This window comes from Acinonyx jubatus, chromosome E4 (assembly GCF_027475565.1).
Source record: "Acinonyx jubatus isolate Ajub_Pintada_27869175 chromosome E4, VMU_Ajub_asm_v1.0, whole genome shotgun sequence".
Taxonomy (NCBI): domain Eukaryota; kingdom Metazoa; phylum Chordata; class Mammalia; order Carnivora; family Felidae; genus Acinonyx; species Acinonyx jubatus.
Genome location: NC_069395.1, coordinates 33,548,909 through 33,573,396, shown reverse-complemented (window position 1 = coordinate 33,573,396; position 24,488 = coordinate 33,548,909). Strand labels below are relative to the sequence as shown.

General features: G+C 42.3%; 2 protein-coding genes across 9 annotated transcripts in view; both read right to left on the bottom strand.

Annotated features, from left to right (window-relative positions):
* The window catches only part of CR1L (complement C3b/C4b receptor 1 like), a 61,341-nt gene extending 59,878 nt beyond the window's left edge, over window positions 1-1,463 (bottom strand). The window contains exon 1 of one of the 2 annotated variants that reach the window (XM_053208915.1): window positions 1,014-1,463. In XM_053208915.1, coding sequence (XP_053064890.1) covers window positions 1,014-1,122 — 109 coding nt within the window. In that variant the 5' untranslated portion in view covers window positions 1,123-1,463. The remainder of the gene's footprint in view (window positions 1-1,013) is intronic. The other variant, XM_015079980.3, reaches the window with a different exon arrangement.
* Window positions 1,464-5,229: 3,766 nt separating this feature from the next.
* Window positions 5,230-24,488, bottom strand: part of CR2 (complement C3d receptor 2) — a 34,884-nt gene continuing 15,625 nt past the window's right edge. For 4 of the 7 annotated variants that reach the window (XM_015079979.3, XM_027074551.2, XM_027074552.2 and 1 more), the window contains 18 exons: window positions 23,906-24,094; window positions 23,722-23,821; window positions 23,386-23,468; window positions 22,449-22,859; window positions 21,697-21,873; window positions 21,527-21,617; window positions 21,154-21,230; window positions 19,701-20,108; window positions 18,928-19,104; window positions 18,766-18,853; window positions 18,330-18,412; window positions 16,952-17,344; window positions 15,540-15,725; window positions 14,300-14,488; window positions 13,542-13,565; window positions 12,377-12,452; window positions 7,989-8,097; window positions 5,230-5,977 (listed from right to left, as the gene is read on the bottom strand). In XM_015079979.3, the coding sequence (XP_014935465.3) occupies window positions 8,004-8,097; window positions 12,377-12,452; window positions 13,542-13,565; window positions 14,300-14,488; window positions 15,540-15,725; window positions 16,952-17,344; window positions 18,330-18,412; window positions 18,766-18,853; window positions 18,928-19,104; window positions 19,701-20,108; window positions 21,154-21,230; window positions 21,527-21,617; window positions 21,697-21,873; window positions 22,449-22,859; window positions 23,386-23,468; window positions 23,722-23,821; window positions 23,906-24,094 (2,846 nt within the window). In that variant the 3' untranslated portion in view covers window positions 5,230-5,977; window positions 7,989-8,003. The other 3 variants (XM_027074547.2, XM_027074548.2, XM_027074549.2) reach the window with 3 other exon arrangements.

Here is a 24,488-nt window from a genome sequence, read left to right as displayed (position 1 = left end):
ATGACTTCAGTGGAAACTTGGTTTTCCTTTTTCCTTACTCTCTTAGACGGCACAATGAACACACAATGTCTAGCGACAACAGAGAACAAAGTCACTTGGTCAAGAAGAGGCTGGACAAAAATAATTAGGACTCTCATTTCAACGGAGAGGTTTTACCAATGAGTCCAAGCAACTAAGACTTCTCAGAAAGCCAAAAATAAGAAGAGAAGGGTTCAAACTGAAAATGTTTACCTATTTAAAAGGAAGGAAGGAAGGGAAGATGCCACCTCAAAATTTCCCATCAGTTATAACAGGCTTTATTTTCTACTAAAACACATGACCACACTGCCACACTGTGAAAACATCTCTACACTTCCCTTCTATCTGCGACTAGTGACACTGAGGGTTCTGGAACTTCGCTGGCTCTTCTAACCCCGTGGGACTTCTCCACACGTTGGCGCTCAATAGGTGCACGTGGTGGTCTGGGGTGTGAGTGGGGCGCATCCAACCAGATGCAAGGCAGTTTACGGCGAAAACTCCACCGGCAGGACTCCTTGTCCAAACACCCTCACGCACAAAGTTCAGAAAGAATGGCTGGAGGAAAGAACTTACGTGACAGGCTCTGTGTTAGACCCCTGGACACACTTCATGCCATTTAGGTAACAACACCACGAGGTAGAAATCCGGGTTCACACCACACAGAAAAGGAAACGGACTCGGGCAGGTGCAGGAACCTTCCTCACATTTAAGAACTTGCTAGGATTAGAACCCAAGTTGGTCGTATTTCCAGCCCCCCGTTTCTTGGCTGCAATCAGCACTACGCTCCTCTCTCGCCGGCCTTTGTTAACAGAGGCAGAGAAATTTCCTGCTGCACCTGCTCTGCACCTGCTCGGCACCTGCGCGCTCCCGGGCGCTGGCACAACACAAGCCCCGGCAGAGGGGATCACCCAGAGCCACCAGGGTCCCGGCATGGGCGGGGATCTCAGAGTCCCCCTGCCTTCTCGCCCCACCCAGCGCCCAGCCCCGAGTCTCACCCCAGGCCGCTGGCAGCGTGAGCAGCAGCAGGAGGGCTCCTCCGGAGCGGGAGAGAGGGGGCGCCGGCGGCCCAAGAGGCTGCGGGCTCCTCGGAGAAGAGGCTCCCATCCTCTCCAGGAAGAGGTGCGACCTCGAAGGAAAGCGCAGCAGAGAGCGCAGCCGGGGAGATGAGAGGAAACGCACTCGCTCCCAGCGCTGCGGAGTGTGGAGAGCGCAGCTGGGAGGGGCGGAAAGAAGACTTTGACCGCAGCTTCCCCTTAAGGGGCGAAGGCTTGTTTACTACTAATTTGCATCGTTTCTAACGAGTTTCGCTCCCACGACCACCATCGGGAGCCCTCCGCAGGAGCAAAAGCTGGTGATGATTCGTTTCCTTGATGTCGTCCGCGTGGAGGCTGGGCGGCTCCGGATAAAGGCGGTGGAATCTTGCTGCTCAGCTTTCCAACGCCTCCGCATGACTTTTCCCCTGGTCAAGAATCCGCGTGAATAGGTCAGCAAACGAAATGCCTGCTCCTTGTGTGAAAGCCACCGTTTGGGGCAACACGTACAGTATGTAGGAAATACGAGGAACTAATTCCTTTAAGTTGAATTGAGAGATACCAAGCCACCAGAAAAAAATTTTTTAGCTGACCTAATCAGATTTACATTTTTAACATATAATTGTCTATACGGCAGGGAGACTGGCTTGGAATAAGGCGATAGTGATGGGGCTGACCAGCAAGGAGGTTTTGCCATCATCCAGGTGAGATTTGATGGTGGCCTTGACTGGAGGTAAAGTGGACAATTAAGAAACTGGAGGCAGAATGAACAGAATTTATTCATGCATTGGATTTTGGTTACTTCCTTTCTTAAAGTTAGTGCTGAGAAAGAGAATTAGCCTTGAATCCTGAATTAGCCTCAGGATTCAAAATGAGTGATGGTGCTATTTGTTGAAATGAACAAAAACGTGGGGGAAGGATGCATTTGGAGCAGGGGGTTAAGAATTCAAGGGTGAGAGAAATGGGTGTGTGTGATGGGTTGAATAATGACCCCAAAGATGCCCACATCCTAATCCCCAGACCAGTGACTATGTTATCTTAGGCGGCAAGAGGGGGTTTGCAAATGTGATTGATTTAAGGGCTTTGAGGTGGGAGATTACCCTGGATTATCCAGGTGGGCAGTGTTATCACACGGGTCCTTATGAAAGGGAGGCACTAGATCAGAGTGAGAGAAGGCAATGACCGGAGCAGAGACTGCAGAGGTGCTGCCATGAACCGAACAGAATGACAGCCACCTCTAGATGCTGGAAAAGGCAGCACCTTGGTCTTAGCTCTGTAGGATTCATTTGGCCTCCTGACCTCCAGACTGGTAAAAGAATACATCTGAGTCATTTCCAGCTACAAAGTAACTTGTTGCAGCACCAGTAGGAAACATAGGGAGAGAGAGGGTAACTTGATCAAGGGAGAGTGTGTTGGGGCACCCAGGTGGCTCAGCTGGTAAAGTGTCAGCCTTTGGCTCAGGTTGTGACCTCACAGTTTGTGAGTTCATGCCCCCCATCACTTTGGATCCTCTGCCCCTCCCCAGCTCACGTGCTCTCTCTCAAAAATGAACTTTTTTTTTTTTTTTTTTAAAGAGAGAGTGTCAAAGGATTTTTTTTTTTTTTTTAAACCTGAGAAAGACTTGGGGGCATGAGACAGATGGAGTTTTAGTGAGAGCCAGGAAGTGTGAGAATGTTCTAGGAAAATATTGGGAATATAGTTTGATTATGAAACCGGACTTCCAGAGATGTCCAGCAAGAGGCCTTTTGAAAAGGAAATGGGTGGCAGAGGGTCAAAACCTCAGGAATTGATGGCACTCTTAAGGGAGAACATGTATGTAGAATAAATGATAGGAAGATCAGGATGGAAACACTTAGATGTGGTTCACATGTGTTTCATGGTTTTTAATATTTTTGTGTATGGTGGACCCATTTGTCTCTTTGGCTGAGCCTTTGGACCCCTCCTCAGAATTATTTTTTCTTAATGTTCATTTATTTATTTTGAGAGAGTGTGTGAGGGGGGGAGAGGGAGAGAGAGAGAATCCCAAGCGTGCTCTGAGCTGTCAATGTGGAGCCTGTTGCAGGGCTTGATCTCAAGAACTGTGAGATCATGACCTAAGCCAAAATTGAGAGTTGGACACTTAGCCAACTGAGCCACCCAGGTGCCTCCAGAATTAATTTTTAATTTTTTCAATGTTTATTTATATTGAGAGAGAGAGAGAGAGAGAGAGTGAGCAGGGGAGGGGCAGAGAGAGAAGGAGACACAGAATCCGAAGCAGGCTCCAGGCTCCGAGCTGTCAGCACAGAGCCCGATGTGAGACTTGAACTCACAAACCGTGAGATCATGACCTGAGCTGAAGTCGGACGCTTAACCCACTGAGCCACCCAGGTGCCCCTAGAATTAATCTTTTTAACGCACAAAATAGAATACCTAGGATTACAAAGGAAAGCGGCTATATTGAAATTTAGTTCTAGCCATAAACCTTTGGAGGTCTGTGGTCCTTAAGGACCCCAGATTTAAAATTTAGTTAAAATAAGAGTCAGTTGGGGGTGCCTGGGTGGCGCAGTTGGTTAAGCGTCCGACTTCAGCCAGGTCACGATCTCGCGGTCCGTGAGTTCGAGCCCCGCTTCAGGCTCTGGGCTGATGGCTCAGAGCCTGGAGCCTGTTTCCGATTCTGTGTCTCCCTCTCTCTCTGCCCCTCCCCCGTTCATGCTCTGTCTCTCTCTGTCCCAAAAATAAATAAACGTTAAAAAAAAATAAGAGTCAGTTGTATGTAAAGCAAGAGTTGGAATGAGTTGTGTGGAGAGTGGAATAATTGCAACCGTCAAATGCCGTAGAGAAGGGAGGGGGATGGGGGTGGGAAGATATAGTAGCAGATATTAGACCACCCATTACCACTTTCCTGACATCTGCTTTCTCACCCCCTTTCTTGAAGGTCTAGTTCTCAGCTCAGAGCAGCCTTCTCTGCCGTTACTCCTGTTACCATCCCCATACTCACAGAAGCTAAGGAAGCTGAACAAGCCGGACACAAGTATTTGGGTGAAGTGACAGAGGTGGAGGGAGAGGAGGTTGACCCAGTTACCCTGTGATGCTTTCATCAGCTCCTAAGAGAAGGAGAATAGAGACAAAGGTAGAATAGATGGCTTGAGGTGCATGGACGGATAATTTGGAGGAATGAAAATAGTACTGATTATGACTGAATAAAAGATGCTGAACAGCATCCCACTTTTGGGTATGTGTCTAACGAATTGAAAGCAATGAATTGAATTGAATTGAAAGCAATGAATTGAATTGAATTGAAAGCAATGAATTGAATTGAATTGAATTGAATTGAAAGCAATGAATTGAATTGAAGAGCTATTTGCACATGCATGTTCATAGCAGCATTATGTACGGTAGTCATGAAAACAGCCCAAATGTCCACTGACAGATGAATGAACTAAATGCGATATATACAAGCAACGAAATATCATTCAGTCTGAAAAAGGAAGGAGATTCTGACACATGCTACACCAAGGAGAAAAGTTGATGCTATGCTGAGTGAAATAAATCACACAAAAACGGTAGGATTCCACATATAGGAGGTATCTAAAGTAGTCAAATTCATAGGAACAGAAGGTAGAGTAGTGGTTTCTGAGGGCTGGAGGAAGAGGGGAATGTAGAGTTATTGTTTAATGGATAGAGCATTTCAATGTTCTAAGATGAGAAAGGTCTAGAAATCTGTTGCACAATAATGAATATGCAAACATTTATGAACTGTACATTGGAAAATGGTTAAGATTCTAAATTTTATGTTATGTATATTCTAAAACAAAAACAAAAAAGATGCCAAACAGAATACATAGTCTAGGAGAGGATGGCAAGAGAAATTTGTGGTAGCCACGGAGCAAGGTTTTATTTTCTCAATAGTATAAATGCTAGAACAAGGAAAATTGTCAGCTGGATTTCGAGTGTGGTGGCAGGGGGCTAGGGAAAGGCGTTGTCTGGACGAATAGAGAATATCTTGAGGATGAGGGAATGGAGTTTGTGGGTTGCAAGTCGGCTAAAACAACAAAGTGGGAAGATCCAGAATGTATAAATGTTAGATCAGGAACTCCAGAAACCTTAACTAACTGCAATGAAAATTAAAAACAAAAAACGAAAAACAAAAACTCTAAGAGTTCATTGGCTCTAAGAAAAAAAAAATCCTGTAAGGCAAATGTTTTTGTTAAAAGATAAAATTTATTTGAGTAACCACTGTACACATTATTAAAGGACACAGAGCTTTGACAAAACTGCCAAGGAAATATCCAAAGCCTGAATTGTACACCAAAACCTTACAGTGAAAACTTGACTCCTATAATGAAAAAAAAAAAATGTGCAAATTGGAATTACTGAGTGATTATGGAAAGGCAAAGTATACACTGTGGAAAAAGAACAGCAACCCTCAAAACAAGCGGAAATACAGGTGAAATGTTTAACCATATGAGAGCAAGATGCTACTATTAAAATAAAATTAGACTTCCCAACAGAAGAATGCCCATCATAACTGCATGAAATCCTCTCTCCTTTGCTTAAATAGTTAAAACCACTCTAGAACCAAAAATATATGGTGACAGTAAGTATGCTGATTACAAAAGAAGGGTCGAGATAGGAGGGCAGCGCTTTTTAGCGCCTTCCTTAATTAAAATGGCGACACTTATGGAGTTCTGTTGTTTGTAGCCATAGCCAGGCTCCAGGCACATCACAGGGGAGGCGTCAAAAAAGTCCTTGAAGAGAGTGTGGCGGTGAGACTGGGATCCCATCTTTATTATCAAGCAAACTTTCTTTGTTCTGCTTGAGAGAAAGTGCATATGGGAAATCATAGCTTATGAAGTCATTTCACTGATGTTGAGACCATACTCATAGACTGGCTGATATTAAAATCGTTTCGTCCCAACTGATGTTCAGTAGGATCCAAACAAGGCACACTGCAATAGAGAATTTCTGTTCAGGGGGCAGCAGGAAGAGCAGTGATGTGACTCAAAATTTACATAATGAGAACGTTAACATTCTCTCTCTCCCCCAACTGTGCTATAACCGATAGAGCATCAAGCCTCTTAGAAGACACTTTCTATCAAGAGATCCCTTCTTCAGAAACAGGATCTGAAGCAAATACTAATTAAATTTTATGTTGATAAGTAATAAGTAATGAGATAGAAATCCAAGCAATGGTATCATTCTTTCTCATTCATGCATTCATTCAACAAATTATTTATAAACTAGTTTTACTTGGGACCCCTAGCGGTTTGGATTTAGGTATCACTCTGGCCTGGTCTCCGCTGTTCTCTTTCCTCTTTCCATGGTTCACCAGCAGTAGGTAATCTTGGCTTTCTTAGCTACCATACCAGTTTTTCTGTATCTTGTTTAAGGTACTTACTCTCACACTATGATAAGTCGATGTCTATTTTTTGTTCTATTGTTTTTTATTTTGTTCTATTGTTTTCTATTTCTATTTCTATATTTCTATTTCTGTTTTCTATTCTATATTGTTCTATTGTTTTCTATTTTTTGTTCTATTGTTTTGTCTATTTTTTGTTGTAAATAAGTTCCAAGCAGGCAAAGGGGTTTATTTTTGTATTTTATAGATTATGTAAGAGAAAACAATTTGAATGTAGATTTGAGTTTGAATTCAGCCTCTGCCCATTACTGATCCTGAGACCCTAGCCGATAGTTCAGCTTTGCTTCTCTCACCTTGGATAGTGTATGCTCACCTGGGTATTATTTGGAGATAATACTTTTCACTGTTGTAGTGGGGACTGAGACAAGGCATGAAAAGTGAGTATTATCTCAAAATAATACCGAGGTTCCCTCTCATACTCCATGACTCTGGATGTGGAAGGACTCAAGGTCCGGCACGTGGACCTTTTCTCTTCCCTAGCCCCTTTCACCCCCTTGCTAATCTTATTTGATTTCATTATTACATACATCCATATGCTGACAGGGCCCGTATTTATGTCTTGAGCCTGGACTTATTCTCTGAAATACACACTTGTACATCCACTGCCTTCTTGATACTTCTACTTGGTTGCCCGTTAGATATCTCATTTCTAACCTGTCCAAAGTGAAACTCTTGTTTTTTTCTCCCTAATCCCGCCTTTTCACATTGCCAGTCATCCTAATTAGTGGCAATTCTGTCCTTCCAGTCGTCAGGCCAAAAAACCTTGCCATCGTCACTGCCTCCTCCCTTACAAACCATGAGCAAACCCTACTGTTGCTCTCTTAAAAATAATGCAGGGACCCCTGGGTGGCTCAGTCAGTAAGTGTCCAACTCTTGGATTTCGGCTCAGGTCATAAGCTGTGAGATGGCGTCCCATGTTGGGCTCTACGCTCACAGCGCAGAGCCTGCTTGGGATTCTTGCTCTTCTTTTTCCTCTCCCTCCCCACTCCTTCTCGCTCTCAAAAATAAATAAATAAACTTCAAAGTAATGCAGAAGCTGCCCTCTTCTCACCATCCTGGTGGCAGCCACTCACAACCTCCTGCCTAGACTGTTGTGATAAAGTCTTCATGGATGCCTCCATCTTCCACCTTTGTCTTCCTATATTCCGTTCTCCACACAGCAGTTAAAGTGACCATTCTCCCCTCTGCTTAAAACCCTCCATTGGTTTCCATCTCAGAATACACACCAAGCTCATTACAATGACCCAGCATACTCTATATGAGTATGCTTTCTTTCTCTTCAAAATACATATCCTCTTCTCCATTTTATCCTTAATTATTATACTATGTATTTAGTATTTGTTGAATGGATGAATGAACTGAAAAGAACCCATGGCATTAGTTTGGCAATACGAAGTAGGTAAGTTAACAATTTCTGGGCATGATTGCTGAAGACTTGTGCAATACAACCATACTCATCTAGTACTATACTTATTGACAAATATAAACTGAAGGCATTTTGATGGATGGGTGAATAAAAATATTTCAAATTTATTAGATACCAGTTTGTCTTCCGATTAGCTTGCTGGGTTGTATGGATCAATAGAATAGACTTCTTGTGTTTCTAAATGAAGATCTCCTTCTATAGGGCTTTTGCTTGTATAATAATTCCTAAATGGAAAAAGGAAGAAAAAAGTAAACTCTTTACTCATTGGCCATGATTACTATAAACATGTCATAGTTGTTTATTTTCTGTAATTCCCATCACGTGATAAGTACTTTTCATGAATGGGTTCATTTTGATGTCCTAAGTATCATATGAGATGATCACTATAACCCCTATTATTTGGAAAGGCCCCTAAAAATAAATAACTTGCTAGAATGCTAAGTGTCCAAATCAAAAGTGGGTACAAGGTTGCCTTCCCTCGGATCCAGGACCCTCAATAACTTAGAACTAATGATCCTCAGTTTGAAAAAATAAATTAAAAAAAGAAGCTTTAATTTTAGGATATGACCATAAATTTACCCTTGTGGGACACAGTCTTCCAATCTAACTTAAAGGAAAGTTTTCATATTTGATGTTAAATTCCGAATCCTTCTGTAGTCTTACAGCACTAAAAGCTTGAGATAATTTTTAAGAGGACATTTTTACTTTTACACTTTGAAAGCCCACACACTTCACTGTGCTCCTAAAACCCCTTGGCCAAAATTAGCAAAAGACATGAAAATGTGATCACATTATCAGGTAGCACTCTGAAATAAAGTATTACAGAATTACCAAAGAATGATTTCTGCTAAGGTTACTCAGAGCATGTTACTTACTACCATATTTAAGACATCAGCTTATAGATAGAGGCGTCAAGAATATTATACAATGGTAATTTTTAGGTCTACGTGAGATTTAGGTTTCATTAAAAGATCTTAGATGTCTAGAGAAGAGTGGTCTCTCTCAACTGTTTGGGTAGCTTTAAAAAATATTTAATTTCGCGGCGCCTGGGTGGCTCAGTCAGTTGAGCATCTGACTCTTGATTTTGGCTCAGGTCATGATCTCACAGTTTGATCAAGCCCCGCCTTGGGCTCTGCGCTGACAGCTGACAACGTGGGGCCTGCTTGGGATTTTCTCTTTCTCCACCCCTCACCCTTGCGCAAACTCTTTCTCTCAAAATAAATAAATAAACATTTTAGAAAATATTTAGTTTTGTCACTTAGGCAAAATTTCTAAGTGACTGATTATTTATCTCGTTTACAGAAAGTATTTAAGGCAGCTCAAACATCTAGATCAACTATCAGAAAATAAATTGAAGTCAGTTACAAATTGGAAATAAAACGAGTGATGCTTAGGAATGGAGTTTAACATATGGGTTTGGTTTATATCAATGGAGGTGCTTCAGTATAGTACATGATATAGTCCCATTCATAAACTAAATAATCTGCCTGGAACATTATAAATTATTTGAGCTTATAGGCATTCCTAAAGTTTGCCAATTTTCCTACACATGTGACTCCCTGATAACAAAATTAGTAGTATGAAGGAAAGTGATAGAGACCACATTTTCTATTTACTTAAATTTCTAATTACTCTTGGCTAAAATTATCTTCTAACTTCCTGTGAGGAAAGCCATGTGACTGACATCCCTATTTTTCTTTTTTGAGACCCTTTTCTCCCTTGATTCTGTGAGACTACTCCTTCCATCTTCTGACTGTCCCTTCTTCTCCTCCCTTTTAAGCATTACTGTCCTTCTGAGGTCCGTTTTCATCCCTATTCTTACCTTTTATGTTCTTTTTGGTCTCAAGGCTTCAAATGTGATCTAAATGTCACCTGCCGGAGTCCAGGTCCCTCTCTTGCGTCCTGCATCATGAGTGCCCCCAAAGTGAACTCCTCTTTCTCCACAAAACTGCCCCTCTCCTCTTTTGGTGAACCACTGGATCCACTCCACATGAGTCGTTCTTTTTCTCTCCCTTCTGCCCGCATTTGGCAAGTCACTAAGTCCCAGAAATCCTCTCTTCTAAATAGTGACGATACCTCTTCTATCTATTCCATCCTCCCGATCCCCACCATGGCTGCTTTGGTTGGAAGCCCAATCCTGCCCTTCTTTTGAAAACGCGTATCTGAACATATTATTACCTTGCTCAAGATCTGACGGGATACCCACCAACTCCTCTGTCATGGTATGCAAGGCTTTTGGTGATCTAGCTACTGCCCACCTCTCTAGATTTCCCAGTGACTGTTCAATGGAACATTAGTTCCATGGGATGCTCAAGCATTAGTTGAGAAAGAGTTCTCCGGTCCAATTAATTTGGGGAACTCTGGTTTGAAAATAAAATGAAACAGGCTTCTTCGCTGTAGGGCTTTAAATATTTCTCATGGTCATTGTGAATCTTCATGAGAAAAATAACGCATGTTATTTGGTCACAGAACACCCTTTTTATTTCCTGAAGTCATTGACAAAATAAGGGCTATATGGTCCGTATTCTGGTAAACACTACAGGCTAAAGTATATCACAGTTGTAGATCCTTGTAGGACCTGCGGTGCTCAGGCCCCGCCGGGCTCAGAACAAAGCACTCAGGTTCATAGGTGACATCATTACAGAGGTTCAGCGTAACCCCGTCACGTCTAATGCCTCCATCAGGCATTTTACAACGGTGAACAGTGCGTCAGCCCTGATAGATCCAAGTGACTTAGCATGTGAAAGTAATGTTGCTGGAGTTTATGGGTGACATGTTTGGGGTGACATGACGTGGTCACCACCCCCCCCCACACACACACTAGAGGTTACCTGAGACGTGGTAAGGCTTCACCTGATTATCTTCTCTAACACTGGCACATACAGAGATTCAAGAACCTATGCACACAGACCATCCCTAGGCTGACATCTGATGGTCTCATTTGCTAAAAAGGTATCCTTTGCACTTATCAGAATATTTTGATACAAGATTTATGGGTTAGAGGGGTCTTTTACGCCATCTCTCCACCTAAATCTATGCTGCCTTTTCCTTCAGTCACCATGTCCCAGTTGTGTCAGATTGCTTGCGTAGTTGTCATAACACATGATGGGATGACAAGCCTCTGGGTTTTCACTCAAACTGCTCGCTTACTCTTTCCAGGAAAGCCTTTCTCTCCTGGTCTACAGTTTCTTGAGGTGCTTTTGAAACATTTTGTTCACCATGGAATTTTTTTTTCTGCTACAAATTCTCTGTGACTTGACCATTTGCTTTGTGCACCCACCAAATAGCACATAACCTACTATGGCAGTCAATATTACATTATAGATTAAAATATTTTAAAACTTTAATAAGTTAAAAATAAAACTAGGTCTAATCTCTGGATAATAAAACATAATATAACAAAACACAGAAAACCTAGTAATATATTTAAAAGTAGTCATGAAAACAACAACCAAGTGGAAGAAAAGATCACTTGAACGAATAGAAAGGCCTACGATGCTTCCGAAGAGGAACACATTACAGAAAAAGATGCCAATTTCTCACCCACTAATCTATAGACTTAAGTGTAATCACAACATATGTTTTTTTTGGAAATGGCAAATGATCTAAAAGTCGCCTGGTAAGAATACACAGAAGACAATAGAAAAGAAAATAGTAAAAATTATAGCAAGGGAATTCTTGCCCCGCCATATATTAGAACAGTATAAAACTATACTAATTAAACACAAAGTGATTTGTGATAGAAGAACAGATAAGTCAACACAGCAGGAATAAAAAGTCCAGAAACACAACACATCCAAAATACATTAATTATTCAATGTTTGGTCAAGTTAGAGCAAACTTTTTGGAAAGTCATTGGGCAGTATTTATTAAGCACCTTAGATGTTCATACTCGTAGTAATTCTAGACATCTGTGCTACAGAAATAAGTAGATGGGGGAAAGGTTTTATTCAAAAAGGTTTTATTCAAAGGGGTTTCTTGTATCTTCATTTATTATCAAAGTAAATGTGGAAGAAACCTAAAATTTCTACAATACAGAAATACATAGAACAATATGCTGTTAAGTAACTAAAAAGAAAACATACGATACAAAAGATAAAGGCCAAATTTTAAAAATTTAGGTGGGAGACTATCATGCTAAAATTTCAGTTAAAGAGAGAAAAAGAGAAAGAAAGTAAGAGAAAGATCAGATAGGAATATACCAAAATATCTGCAGTTGTTACTACTGAGATTTTTCAAATTTTAATTTTCTAGATTTTTTAAATAATATATCACCTGAATAAACATCATTCAAATAAAGTACGTGTTTGATAATTTTTTTAAGTTTTTACAGAAGGGGCTTCCTCTCAAGAGCCCTTGAGAGGACAAGGGATCCACACAAGATCCCTTACTCCAGTGATCACACTACAATATTCATGGCATATAACTTGCGCTTCTGAATTTAGTTTCAGGCAAGAAGCCAAAACCTTTTGTGCCTTTTGGTCAAGCGTGCCATGAACTTACCGTTCTCTGTGTTTTAATATCGTGCATAAGGTGACACCAATCAAGAATATAAGAAGTACTGAGCCTGCAGAAAGACCTAGAAAACAAAACAGCAAGTATCAAATGCCAGAAAAGTGTGACCTGTATTGTTTTGAAGTCATTGCAGGGCTATTCCTAGTGTGTGGGGGGAATGTTATGTGATTTTATACCTATCCTTTTTCAGCCATATAAATACCGAATTCCTAAATAATCATACTTGGGATTAAGTGGTTTTTTTTTGACTCAGTCCAGCCCACATTTAATCTAAAGCACTGAGCATGTGACCACAGGGCTCCAGTCACGTTTGTGTCTCCTTTCAGTTTTATTAGAAATATTCTCGTTACTGGGATGATATGAGGAGCTCAGGACACCGGGGTCCCACGACTTGGCCAAACAGCATAACTCAGCTGTGAAATATATTTGGCCGCTGCAGAATAAGCCAACCTATTTGATAGTACCGAATCATGCAAATGACCAGAAGTTAATATAAACTACACTTTCAGGTTAAAAACTTGGAATAGCTGGCTGTTTAAACCATTTATTCAACTCGATGCAAAAGTGTCAGTGTGTAATATGGAGGACACATTAATAGAGCCTTAAAACAGCAAAAAGGATAATTTCCTAGGACTTAAAGTGAAAAAAAAAATAACAGGCAGGATATAGGGCCTCAAAATACACGCGTATTTTTAAAAAAATGTTTATTCATTTTTGAGAGAGAGAGAGAAAGCGAGCACAAACAGGGGAGGGGCAGAGAGAGAGGGAGAATCTGAAGCAAGCTCCAGCCTCCAAGCTGTCAGCACAGAGCCCAGCACAGGGCTCGAACTCACAAACCGCGAGATCATAACCTGAGCCGAAGTGGGATGCCACCCAGGCACGACTTACATATTTTTTATAAAACATTAGAGGGGTGCCTGGGTGGCTCAGTCAGGTAAGCGTCCGACTGTTGCTTTCGGCTCAGGTCATGATCTCGTGGTTCATGGGTCTGAGCTCCACATCGGTCGCTGTACTGACAATGCAGAGCCTGCTTGAGATTCTCTCTCTCCCACTTCCTCTCTGCCCCTCCCACATGCTCTGGCTCTCTCAAAATAAATAAATAAACTTAAGAAAAATCATTAGAGATTTAATTCAAATATTTAAGAAAACTTACCAGAAAGAAGAGGAGCAAGTGAGGCTAAAGAGAATACAGAACCATGAAAATATTAGTCTAGTTGCATGCTTCAGGGCAGCCCAAAGTCCCATGGTCATGTCCCCAAAGTTAACATTCAGCTCTTCTCTCTCAAAATCCACTTTAAAAAGATGTGATGGGACCCTGGATTATAATCACGCTTCATTTTTTATGTGACAACTCACTGGACTTTAAAAAAAAAAAATTCACTTTAAGTCGGGGTAGTTCCTGAAGGAAGAAACCAACATAGTCAATTTCATAATCAGAGACTTCTCAGGTTACAATGCAGATATTAGCTGTTGATATTTATCATTAATTCTAACAGGTTGTTCACCGTAGAGAGTTGTCAGAGGTGAACCATATAGTTTGTAACAGGTGAACGAACGCCCTTAGTTGGCATAACAACAATGTTCACCGTTGTCCAATCGGTAAGTGGTTATAAAACAAGATTCAGCAAGGGAAAGCTCAGTAGTGACTCCTTTCAAAACGTAAGGTTGTTAGTCTTGCACCTTATAAGTTAGTATTCCTCTCCCTTGATTTCCTTTCTTTATTTCCTCCATCCTCAGAGAGTTTTGCTTTTTGTAGAATCGACTACTAACTTCAAACTCTTCCATCAGTGTAGTGCTGGTCACAGACCCATGTCAAGTTAAAACCTAGAACTTAATGCTGAGGCATAGCCCTTGCTCTCTTCTCTCCAGTGAGGCAAGTACACGAGCTGCAATAGAGCCCTTGGTACTTACCTGGAGATTTGCAAACAGCCAGGGGCGGGTTCCACCGGTGATCATCCTGGCACTGGCTCTGGGGACTGCCTTCCAGGGTATACCCCTCCTCACACTCCAAAGTGACAATAGCTCCATACTGATACATTTTCCCAGGCTCCAGCCCCTTCTGGATTCCGTTAATATACTCTGGGGAGCTACAGTTCACCTCTGAAATGAAAGAAAGCTAATGGAAGCTGGGTCATAGTTTAGCCTTTTCTCAAGGAAGTAGATCATTCTAAGTAAAGCCTCACTGTGATAACACAAAAGGATATCTTAGGCAGTCTTTTCGTGTCAACAATCCATCTCGATTACCTCTAGGCGATTGAAGCCAGTTTATTTTCCTCCTTTGTGCTTTAGTTTCTAAACGGATAGCGTTGGATCGTTTTGATGGCTTCCCAGAGAAATGGTGAGGGCTGAGTGGGTAATATTAAGAATTCTGAATGACTGTCTCATCTGCTTCACTGTTACCTAGAATTCTCCTTACAGGAACATGCTCCCTCATTTCTTCTTTCAACTTGCAGTGTAGGGGGCGATAGTGGGAGATTTGGGATTTGAATCATGACTCCTAGACTTCCCAGCTGTGCGACTTCAGGTAGGTTACAAATCTCTCATTCTACCGAGACCTCACCTGTCATACAGAAATAATAGTGGCACCAACTTCATATTGTTCTCAGGAGGATTAATGAAATAATGCATGCAAAATGGTGTGCATGGTTTCTGGTATTTAGTAAAAAGTGCTCGACAAGTATTGGATATTAACTCACTGTGTATTTCACATGTGTTGTTTATGCTAATGAAAGTGAAATCCTGAAACTTTTATTAAAAAAATAGACCCATAATGCCACCACCACTGATAGGAAATATACTGACAAGGTCATTGTGCGTCATATCAGCATTTTGTTGAATGCACACTTCCATAACTACAACCGTAGTATAAATTCAACCTGTATTTAGTTATATAAGTTGTGTAAAGTACTTCAGTTTTCTGTACTTAAAGGACTACATAAGCGATCACTCATCAGACAAGCTATTCCTTAAGTCATTTTTTCTTATTTTGTGGTTACTTAGTGGATTAATCCAATTAAATCAGTCCAATCAAATGCATTGTATTAAATGATCCAATTAACGCATTTGTCTATTTTAAGTTGAAAGCACCGAACTGAATCCATCTACGTGGGAGAAATTTAATTGACAAATAAGAAAATAATAGACACCGCACCTTTACAATAAGGGGCAGGTTGGCTCCAGGTTCCCTCATGTGTGCAAAGGAGGAATGCCTCTCCCACCAGCAGGTAGCCTTGGTCACAGCTGTACAGGATTGACATCCCGGGAGAAAATCGAGCCATATCTCCACCAGTGTGATTCCCATTGGGTATATCGAGTGGAGGCTGACATCCTAAGAAAGCTTGGACACCAAGAAAAAAAAGGATCATTAATTTAGCACAGAGGAACATATAGCCAACGCTTTCTGTGAGTGACAGTGATACTGAAAGAAGGTAGGAAACAAGCCAATGAATTGGTACCCAGAAATACTCATCCCACCCAAGCCAAGCAGCAACGGACGGAAACGTGCATTTTCTATATCTCTCATCCGTGACCTGAAGATGTCAGAAGTGAAATAATGAAAAATCAATGGCTGTAGCCCACAGTTGTAATCTATCAGCTAACAGTGTTCTTTTCTTTTCCCTTTAAATAGCAGAGAGGCTGTAGTTTAATGGTCTCACACCCAAATGCCTACTGGAACCAGGAAGGGAAGCCGCTATATATCATGAATCCAAGAGCATCTGTCCTAAAAATGGCGGCCATTGCTACCCAATTCAAGCTACTGGAGCCTTGCAGGAAAGCAAAGCACCATATTTCAGCCAAAGAAAACAGTTCTGGTGAGCTGGGTTCGGTTCTTAGGGCACCAATTGGTGGGCTCGGTGGTAGGTAGTTTCTGACAGGAGCAAAACTGCCACACAATAACTAAAAAAAGAAAGACAATTCAATGGGTTTGAAGGCCAGCATTCCTCTTGAGAAACACAAAGGTCTCTTTCTGGCTGCTATCACAGTTTTATATATCAAATCATCAAGCAGTATTATCGCCAGACATTTCCCCTCCCGAAGATATGTGTATTTTTTTAAATTATAAATTAGTAAAAAGAATAGATTTCAGAGACTCCATCAGTTTGGGAGGTAACCATTATCCTCTCGTGTACTTTTGCTCAACGCACTTAGAAAAGGGGAAAAAGGGGCGCCTGGGTGGCTCAGTCGGTTAAGCGTCCGACTTCAGCTCAGGTCACGATCTCGCGGCCCGTGAGTTCAAGCCCCGTGTCGGGCTCTGGGCTGATGGCTCAGAGCCTGGAGCCTGCTTCCAATTCCGTGTCTCCCTCTCTCCCTGCCCCTCCCCTGTTCGTGCTCTGTCTCTCTCTGTCTCAAAAATAAATAAACGTTAAAAAAATAAAAAAAAAAAAAAGAAAAGGGGAAAAAAACAATTAGATGAAAAGACAAGACAAGGCAGGTATCTTGTAAAACAATGTGAGTGTCTTTGCTTTTACATGCTTTTCTGCAGTTCAAATGGCCAGTGGAGATTCAAAGCCCTTTCCTTTATTCTCTGCACCATCCCATATTTAATTCCTTAAAATATCTTACCCATTTTGATACAAGTTGGTACACCTGGCACCCACTGGTTGTTGGTATGACACCTAATCAAGTTACTGCCATTCATGATGAAGCCGGGATTGCAGGCGACATATACTGTGTCATTGTGGGCATATGAAGAACGAGTTTTGTTTAGCTTATATCCGTGTTTGACTTCTGGGTTAGGGCAGTGGGTCACAGGAGGAGATTTGAAGCACTGGGGGGTAGGTCCACTCCAAGATCCATGTCCTTTAGAATCACTGATGCATCGTATATTTTTCTCTCCCAGAAGGGAGAATCCCTGGTCACATTCATAAGAGACTTCATTTCCATATAGGAAGTGTTCTGCCATCACACCCCTGGGCCTTCCGTGGTCAATCACTGGTGGAGGCGGGCAGTGAACAGCTGTAGAAGAGAGTTAGGAAATTCTACTTCAGTTGGACAGTCTTCATTCAGGTACGGATGAAACTAGGCAACTGTAGGTATTACACAGAGCGATAAAATAACTTAGATTTTAGGACCCGGGTTATACTTTCTTGAAAACGGCTTTATTAGGGGTGCCTGGGTGGCTCAGTTGGTTAGGCATCCGACTTTGGCTCAGGTCATGATCTCCCGGTCTGTGAGTTCGAGCCCCACGTCAGGCTCTGTGCTGACAACTCAGGGACTGGGGCCTGCTTTGGATTCTGTGTCTCCCATTCTCTCTGCCCCTCCCCGACTCATGCTCTGTCTCTCTCTCTCTCTCTCTCTCACTCTCAAAAATGAACAAATGTTTAAAAAAATTTAAATATTTAAAAACAGCTTTATTGGGGCACCCAGGTGGCTCAGTCAGTTGAGCCTCTGACTTCAGCTCAGGTCATGATCTTGCACTCTGTGAGTTCGAGCCCCGCGTCAGGCTCTGTGCTGACAGCTCAGAGCCTGGAGCCTGCTTCGGATTCTGTGTCTCCTTCTCTCTCTGCCCTTCTGCCTCTCATGCTCTCTCTCTCTCTCTCTCTCTCTCTCTCTCAAAAATAAATAAATATTAAAAAATTTAAAAAAACAGCTTTATTAAATTCTCTATGCGACTAATACATCATACTCATTCAAAAAACATTCAGGAAACACAGTGAAGTCTTCAGAAAGGAATAAATGCGGCTATGCTACCATGAACTAGAAACTTAGGCCATATATATATTTTCTTAAATCTTGAGCAAATATACGGCAAATACTCAGTTCCTACTTGACAACTTCATTTCCCAGTGTCAGTGCCCATCAAACACGGAAAGATTTGCCTTATCTTATGTACACGGAGACTGAACACACAGACCACTGAGGTAGTTATAGGCTAGCTCCTCAGTGGCCTGCCCTCTCTAACCCCCTACTGCCCCTCCAACAACTTTTTTTTCTGACTTACCTTTACAAAGTGGAATCTTTTGGAACCAAACCCTATTCTCAGCATCTTGACACTTCTGATAAGCATGTCCAGTCAGTCCGTACCTAGAGAGAGACTGTAATGCATTTCCTCTTCCTGATAGCACATCTCTGATGCCTCTCTTCCTCAAATCACAGATGCAGGGGCATTTCTAAGTAAGAACTTCGGGGGGACAGGAGCTAAAACTCTCGGCCCTCCAAGCACAAAAGCTACTTTAAACAGAGTTTTTCACAGCACAGTTATTTCCATGTCAAGAAAGGACTGAAAAGCCCTAGATGTTAGATCTTTAGAACCTCACGTTCCCTGTGAGTGCGACAATGAGGGACTTCTAAATGGAGTCACCAAGACAGGTTGAGGATAGGATTAATGCATAAAACTAGTGGAGACCCTTCCCAAGAGTGGACCCTCTTCTACTCACCCCTCTTGACAGGACGTATTAACCAGTACCACGTGTGAGTGAACAGGAGGCTCTCGAAGATCTTCTCTCACAGGTTGACATGGTGCTTCTGGACGAGCAAAGTTTGAGTTACTTATACATGCCTGCTATCACAGAGAAAGACAACTCTGGAACTGAAAGTACCTTCACACCGAGGGGCAGAAGGACTCCAATTTCCCGAAGGCATACAGTGAATGGATTTGTTTCCCACCAGCAAGTAGCCAGGGTCACAGGTGTAGTCTACAGTCATCCCAGAGACAAAAAGGACCCTATTTCCACCTGTATGCCGACCATGCTGGAGCCCAAAAGGTGGTGGGCAGCCTGAAGAGAAAACTCCCCACATAAATACCAACAACAACAACAAAAAAGGAATTTATACGTGAGAACATTAAGTATACATCGTTCGACAGCAGACAATCTGAAACTTAAGCCAAAGACCATGAACTGCTAATTCAGTACTGAATGTTTTCTGCTCTTTTGCAGGAACTAGGCACCTTTAAAAAGGTCGGGAAACAGATGCTTAGCTACAGAGAACAAACTGATGGTTGCCAGAGGGAAGGTGGTTGGGGGGGGTGGTGGGTTAAATAGGTGACAGGGATTAAGGAGGACACTTGTGATGAGCAGCTGATGTTGTATCACCAAATTCTACATCTGAAACTAATATTACACTGTATATTAACTAACTGGAATTTAACTAAAAACTTGGAAACCATAAAAAGGTCCTCTCATTACCTATCCTGAATACATCACAGATCCATGGGGGCATTCACATGAAGAATATATAAAACCACATAGAACATTCCGTCACAGAATGGGAGATGGGATAGTAACGTGTGCATGCTTGCCTTTTTCCGTGACTCTAGTTTTGGGTTGGAGATAATAAGAATAAATAAATAAATACCTCATTGGGTCGTTACCTTTTTCACAGACTGGTATTTCAGGATCCCAGGTGTTATTGGCTTTGCAGCGAATCTGACTGCTGCCCTTCAAAGTAAATCCCTTATTACACTTGAATGTCACACTGTCATTGTAGAAATATGGGGCTTCCTTGCCAGATATCTTGTATCCGTTTGCCACGTGGGCAGGTGGACACTGAACAGCAGGGAGGGAAAGTTTACAGACAGGGGCAGGGCCACTCCAGATGCCCCTCTCTTGGTCATTGCTTATACAACGGATGGTGCTCTCTCCAACGAGGATGAATTCCACTCCACTCTCTGGCCCAGGGTTGCATGTGTAGGTGACCGTGGTGCCATATGGAACATTTTCGGAGGAACTCCTGGTGTGTTTCCCATTGTAGATAACAGGAGGGGGCGGGCAGGTGATTTCTGGAGAGAGAAGAATTTACTGTAGAATTCTGTTCCAGTATTAGGCACAAAAGAAGAGAAGGGAAGCTGGTTACAGATCTCTTGTTATCAGGTTTCCTGGAGGATATGGATGAGTTTTGATGGTAGAAGTTACATCAAAGCTCATTATGTATGTAAAATGTGATTTAAACAGATATCATAGCAAAGATCTTTGTAACGGAAATCTTTGTTTAAAGTGAGCATGTACATCAATATCATGTTGTGAGGCAGTAAAGTCCAGTAGAAAATAAGCCCCCCGTGTCGGGCTCTGTGCGGACAGCCCGGAGTCTGGAGCCTGCTTCGGATTCTGCGTCTCCCTCTCTCTCTGCCCCTCCCCAGCTTACACTCGGTCTCTCTCTCAAAAAATAAACATTAAAAAATTTTTTTTAAATCATTGTTTTTTTTAAAAAATCACTAATAGGTGAATAAAAGGCACAGGGGAGTAGAATTAAGCTTTTTTGAGTATCATCTTTGTGCTCATGTGATATGATAGGTTACGCAAGAAAGACTGTCGATTGAGCACCTATTTTGACAGGCAATTTTCGTAGCTACTAAATAGGAATAGTACCACTTAATTCTAATAATGTGGAAGTCTGCAGTCTTAGGTTAAGTTCACAGGTAAGAGTCTAGGATTTCCGAGAAGTTACATAAATTGCCCAAGGTCCAATCAAGCAATAGCAGCAGAATCTGGGTTCAAATCCCACACGATTCCCCTTTCTCCCCACTAAACTCCAGTGTTCCCTCTATCAAGGATGGTGGCTCATATACTCACTGTCCTTATTACTCTTATACTCCTCAATCACAAAAGAGAATCAGAAACTAAATAGGTTTACATTGATGGTCATGCTCTGAAGTAGAAAGAGGGGACAGCAGAAAGACAGCAAGACTGCACAACTAGAAGCGGTGACAAAGTGAATCAAATAGAATCTAATATTCTTATTCCCGTACCAGCGCCTCAAGCGGAAATCTCCCGGGAAACGCATACATCTTACCCTGTTTGAGGTCCTCTGTAATTTTTGCTACTCACCTTCACAAAGACGACGCTCCATAAACCAAGGAATCGCACCTTGACACAACTGATAAACACTCCCACCTAACCGGTACCTGGAGACAAAGAGTCATGTCATTTTGCCATCCGGTGCCCACTAAGCTGAGCAAGAGCTATTGGCTCAAAGCGGACTCCCCACTTTTAGGATAAGAAACAATAGGAACAAAAATGTAGCCAGCATCAACACCATCCACCCATTGCATGGACAGAGCTTCTAGGCATGGAACAACGGCACAATCAACCCTTCTGCAAACGTGTGACAGGGAAGGGTCTTTGAGATAAATGCTTGCAACAGAGCTTGTAGTGTGCACTGATAAGCCAGACTTGGTTCAGGCTGAGAGCCCTCACTCACCCTTCATCACAAGAAGAGTTAACATCTGGTCTAATAAATTGATCCCGGGGTCTCTTAAAGACTTGTTTTCCTATAGGTTCACACTCTGCCACTAAGAAAAGAGAGCGGGATGAGAAATCAACTCAAGGCAATCTCAAAACCACAAAACATCTGCATTCAAAGCCTGGCACCTTTGCATTCGGGGGCGGTGGGTGTCCACACCCCCTCAGAGGTACAACGTATGGATTTTTCTCCCACTAGCACATAGCCAGGATCACAGCGGTACTTTATGGATGTTCCTGGGTCAAAGCGGACCATGTGTCCATCTTCCTTTTGCCCATTGAGGATTTTAGGAGGGGCTTGGCACTCTAAAGGAAAAGAAGAAAAATTTTCTTATATAAACAACGGAAAGAAACAGCCAAAGAAATTATCATGAATATCTACAATCCGCTCTGGTGGCAGTTATATGGGATAGAAGTAATCTGTGCAGTCCAGTTTGGGGTAATTTTAAATCAGGGGTTCTCCATCTTTTTTCTTTTCTGCATTTAGTTCAGTTTCCATTTGGTGCTCCAACTCCCCTCCTGTCTCTTTGTTTCTCAAGGAACGATCTCGTATGTGTTTCACGGGATATATCCATGGGGTACAAGATTTGTTGACTTCTCTTAAAAAAAAATCAATACTGAGACAAACAAGCATTTTTTTTCCCCAAGAGAAGTGGGCAACTTAGTGATCCTCAGTGTTTTTTCTCCCAAGGATGCTTCCACAAAATGAAACAATGGTGGGGTGATGATGTTAAGAAAACCTATATAATTTATATTCACTATATTTAGTAGAATCGAGGGGACTAGAAGCTGGAAAAGGCCCTGCTTAAATCTATAACCCTGTCTTCTAACTCTTCAAAAAGATGAATTAGTAGCACTTTGCTGAGTATTGGAACACCCACCCTTTTCACAGACCGGTACCGATGGCTCCCATGCACCTTGGCCATTACATCGGGTCACCTTGCTGCCCTTCATGGTGAAGCCAAATGTGCAAGCAAATACCACGGTGTCATTATAGGAATATTGCTCTTTCCATCCAGATGATATGTGGCCTCTTGAGATCTGGGGAGGTGGACACTGAATGGCAGAGCTAGAAAGTTCACAGCGTGGGGCAGGGCCACTCCAGACTCCTCCAGTCTTCTGACTATTGGCGGTACAATGGATGGTTTTCTTCCCAGTAAGGATGAAGCTCACTCCTTTCTCTGGGTCTGGGTCACAAGCATAAGTGATCATGCTTCCATATGGGATGTTCCCTGAAGGGTTGCCTGTATGCCTTCCATTGAGAATAGAAGGAGGTGGCCCACAAAGAATTTCTAGAGAAATCAGAAATAATGACAAGATTGCAGCTCTACAGCAAACAAAGAATGCCTCAGATGTTGCTTGAAACAGTGGTCCCACCCAAGGTTCAGGGACAGTGATACTTGAATCTGTAATGTATCAATCAGGACACCTACAGCAGTATAATTTTAAAAGTATGATTCGGAACTTTATTCTTGACTATATCTATTAGCATGATCCTTTGATTTCTTCTACTGAATATACAATCTCCTTTATATGCCTGGCCTGGCTGGCAAGTCTCCACAGTTTCCAAAGAAAGAAAAGCCTAGGAACCCCGTTTTACTTGAGGAAGCAGGGAATAAAGAAGTGGCTGAAGGACCACTATCCCTTCGAAGAACCTATCCCTTCGAAGAACCTATCCCTTCGAGAGGTCTACGTGAGATCTTTGCTCTCTGAGATTCTGTATAGTAATGACTGAACCAAAAACTTTTAGTTAAGCTGAGAATGAGGTGTTCTGGTCAAGGACCAGAGAACTAGCTGCAAACCAGTTTCCTAACGTACCTTTGCACACTGGCATCCTGGTCCAAGAAGCACGCTGTCCAGCAATTACACACCGACTAGAAGGTTGGCCTTGTAACCAATACCTGGAGACGGAAGGCGGACGTTCAGGACTATTAAGCAGTTGGCGTTACAGGGCAACTGCCCCCACTTAAAACCCAAGACAAATGCACTCAGTTGACACGTACCAACTCCTTTTATAAGCATTCTCTCTCACAGCCTCACTCACACCAGGCTGTCCCTGCATCCTCATGGAGGAGCCTTGTGCAGGTGTCACGGGTCCTACCGTGCACGCATAAGCCAAATGAATTAAATCTCCCAGGCCCTGCCGACACTCACCCTTCATTACAGTAAAAGTTCACAGTTACACCAACCCGAAGACTTGGAGGGCCCTCTATCTCTCCATTGAGAAACGGTCCTGGAGGTTCACACTGTGCCTCTAAGGAAACAAGCCAAAGGTGAGCGAAGCATGGAAAATCACAGCATAGCCCAAATTCTTAAAATTGGTTGCAAATTTAGGTACCTTTACACCCGGGAAAAGCAGCGCTCCACTTTCCTGAAGACAGACACCTAATGGCCTTTTCTCCAACAAGCAAGTAACCAGGTTCACAGCTGTAAGTCACAGACAATCCTGGGGCAAAGGAGCCAACACTCTCCCCTGTGTGATGTCCATTGGGGATCTTGGGAAGCGATGGACACTCCTGCGGGAAATCTTTACATGCACACATTAGGAAAAAGGCTGTCAGGTGATACATCCTTCACAACCTAGACTTTGACTTAGAACAGAGATCCAGACACAAGACATGGGGTCGACGGTAAACAGTCATCGCTAATTTTCAACTCAGTCTTTTCAAGATCAGGCAGGTGTGGTTTAAGTGTATGTATTTTATACCACAAATGGTACTGTAGTTTTCATTCTTAGTTACACTTTATGTGTTCCATTTGCCTTGTGAAAAATTTCAGTTACCCAAAGAAGTTCCTTTATACCCATACTATCCTCCTACCTTTAGCCTGTTCTCTGCTCCAAGAGTAGCATGTTATCATTTACGGGGGGATCCTCAAAGACATTAGTAACATAGCTTTTGGGGATCCTATATATGATTCAT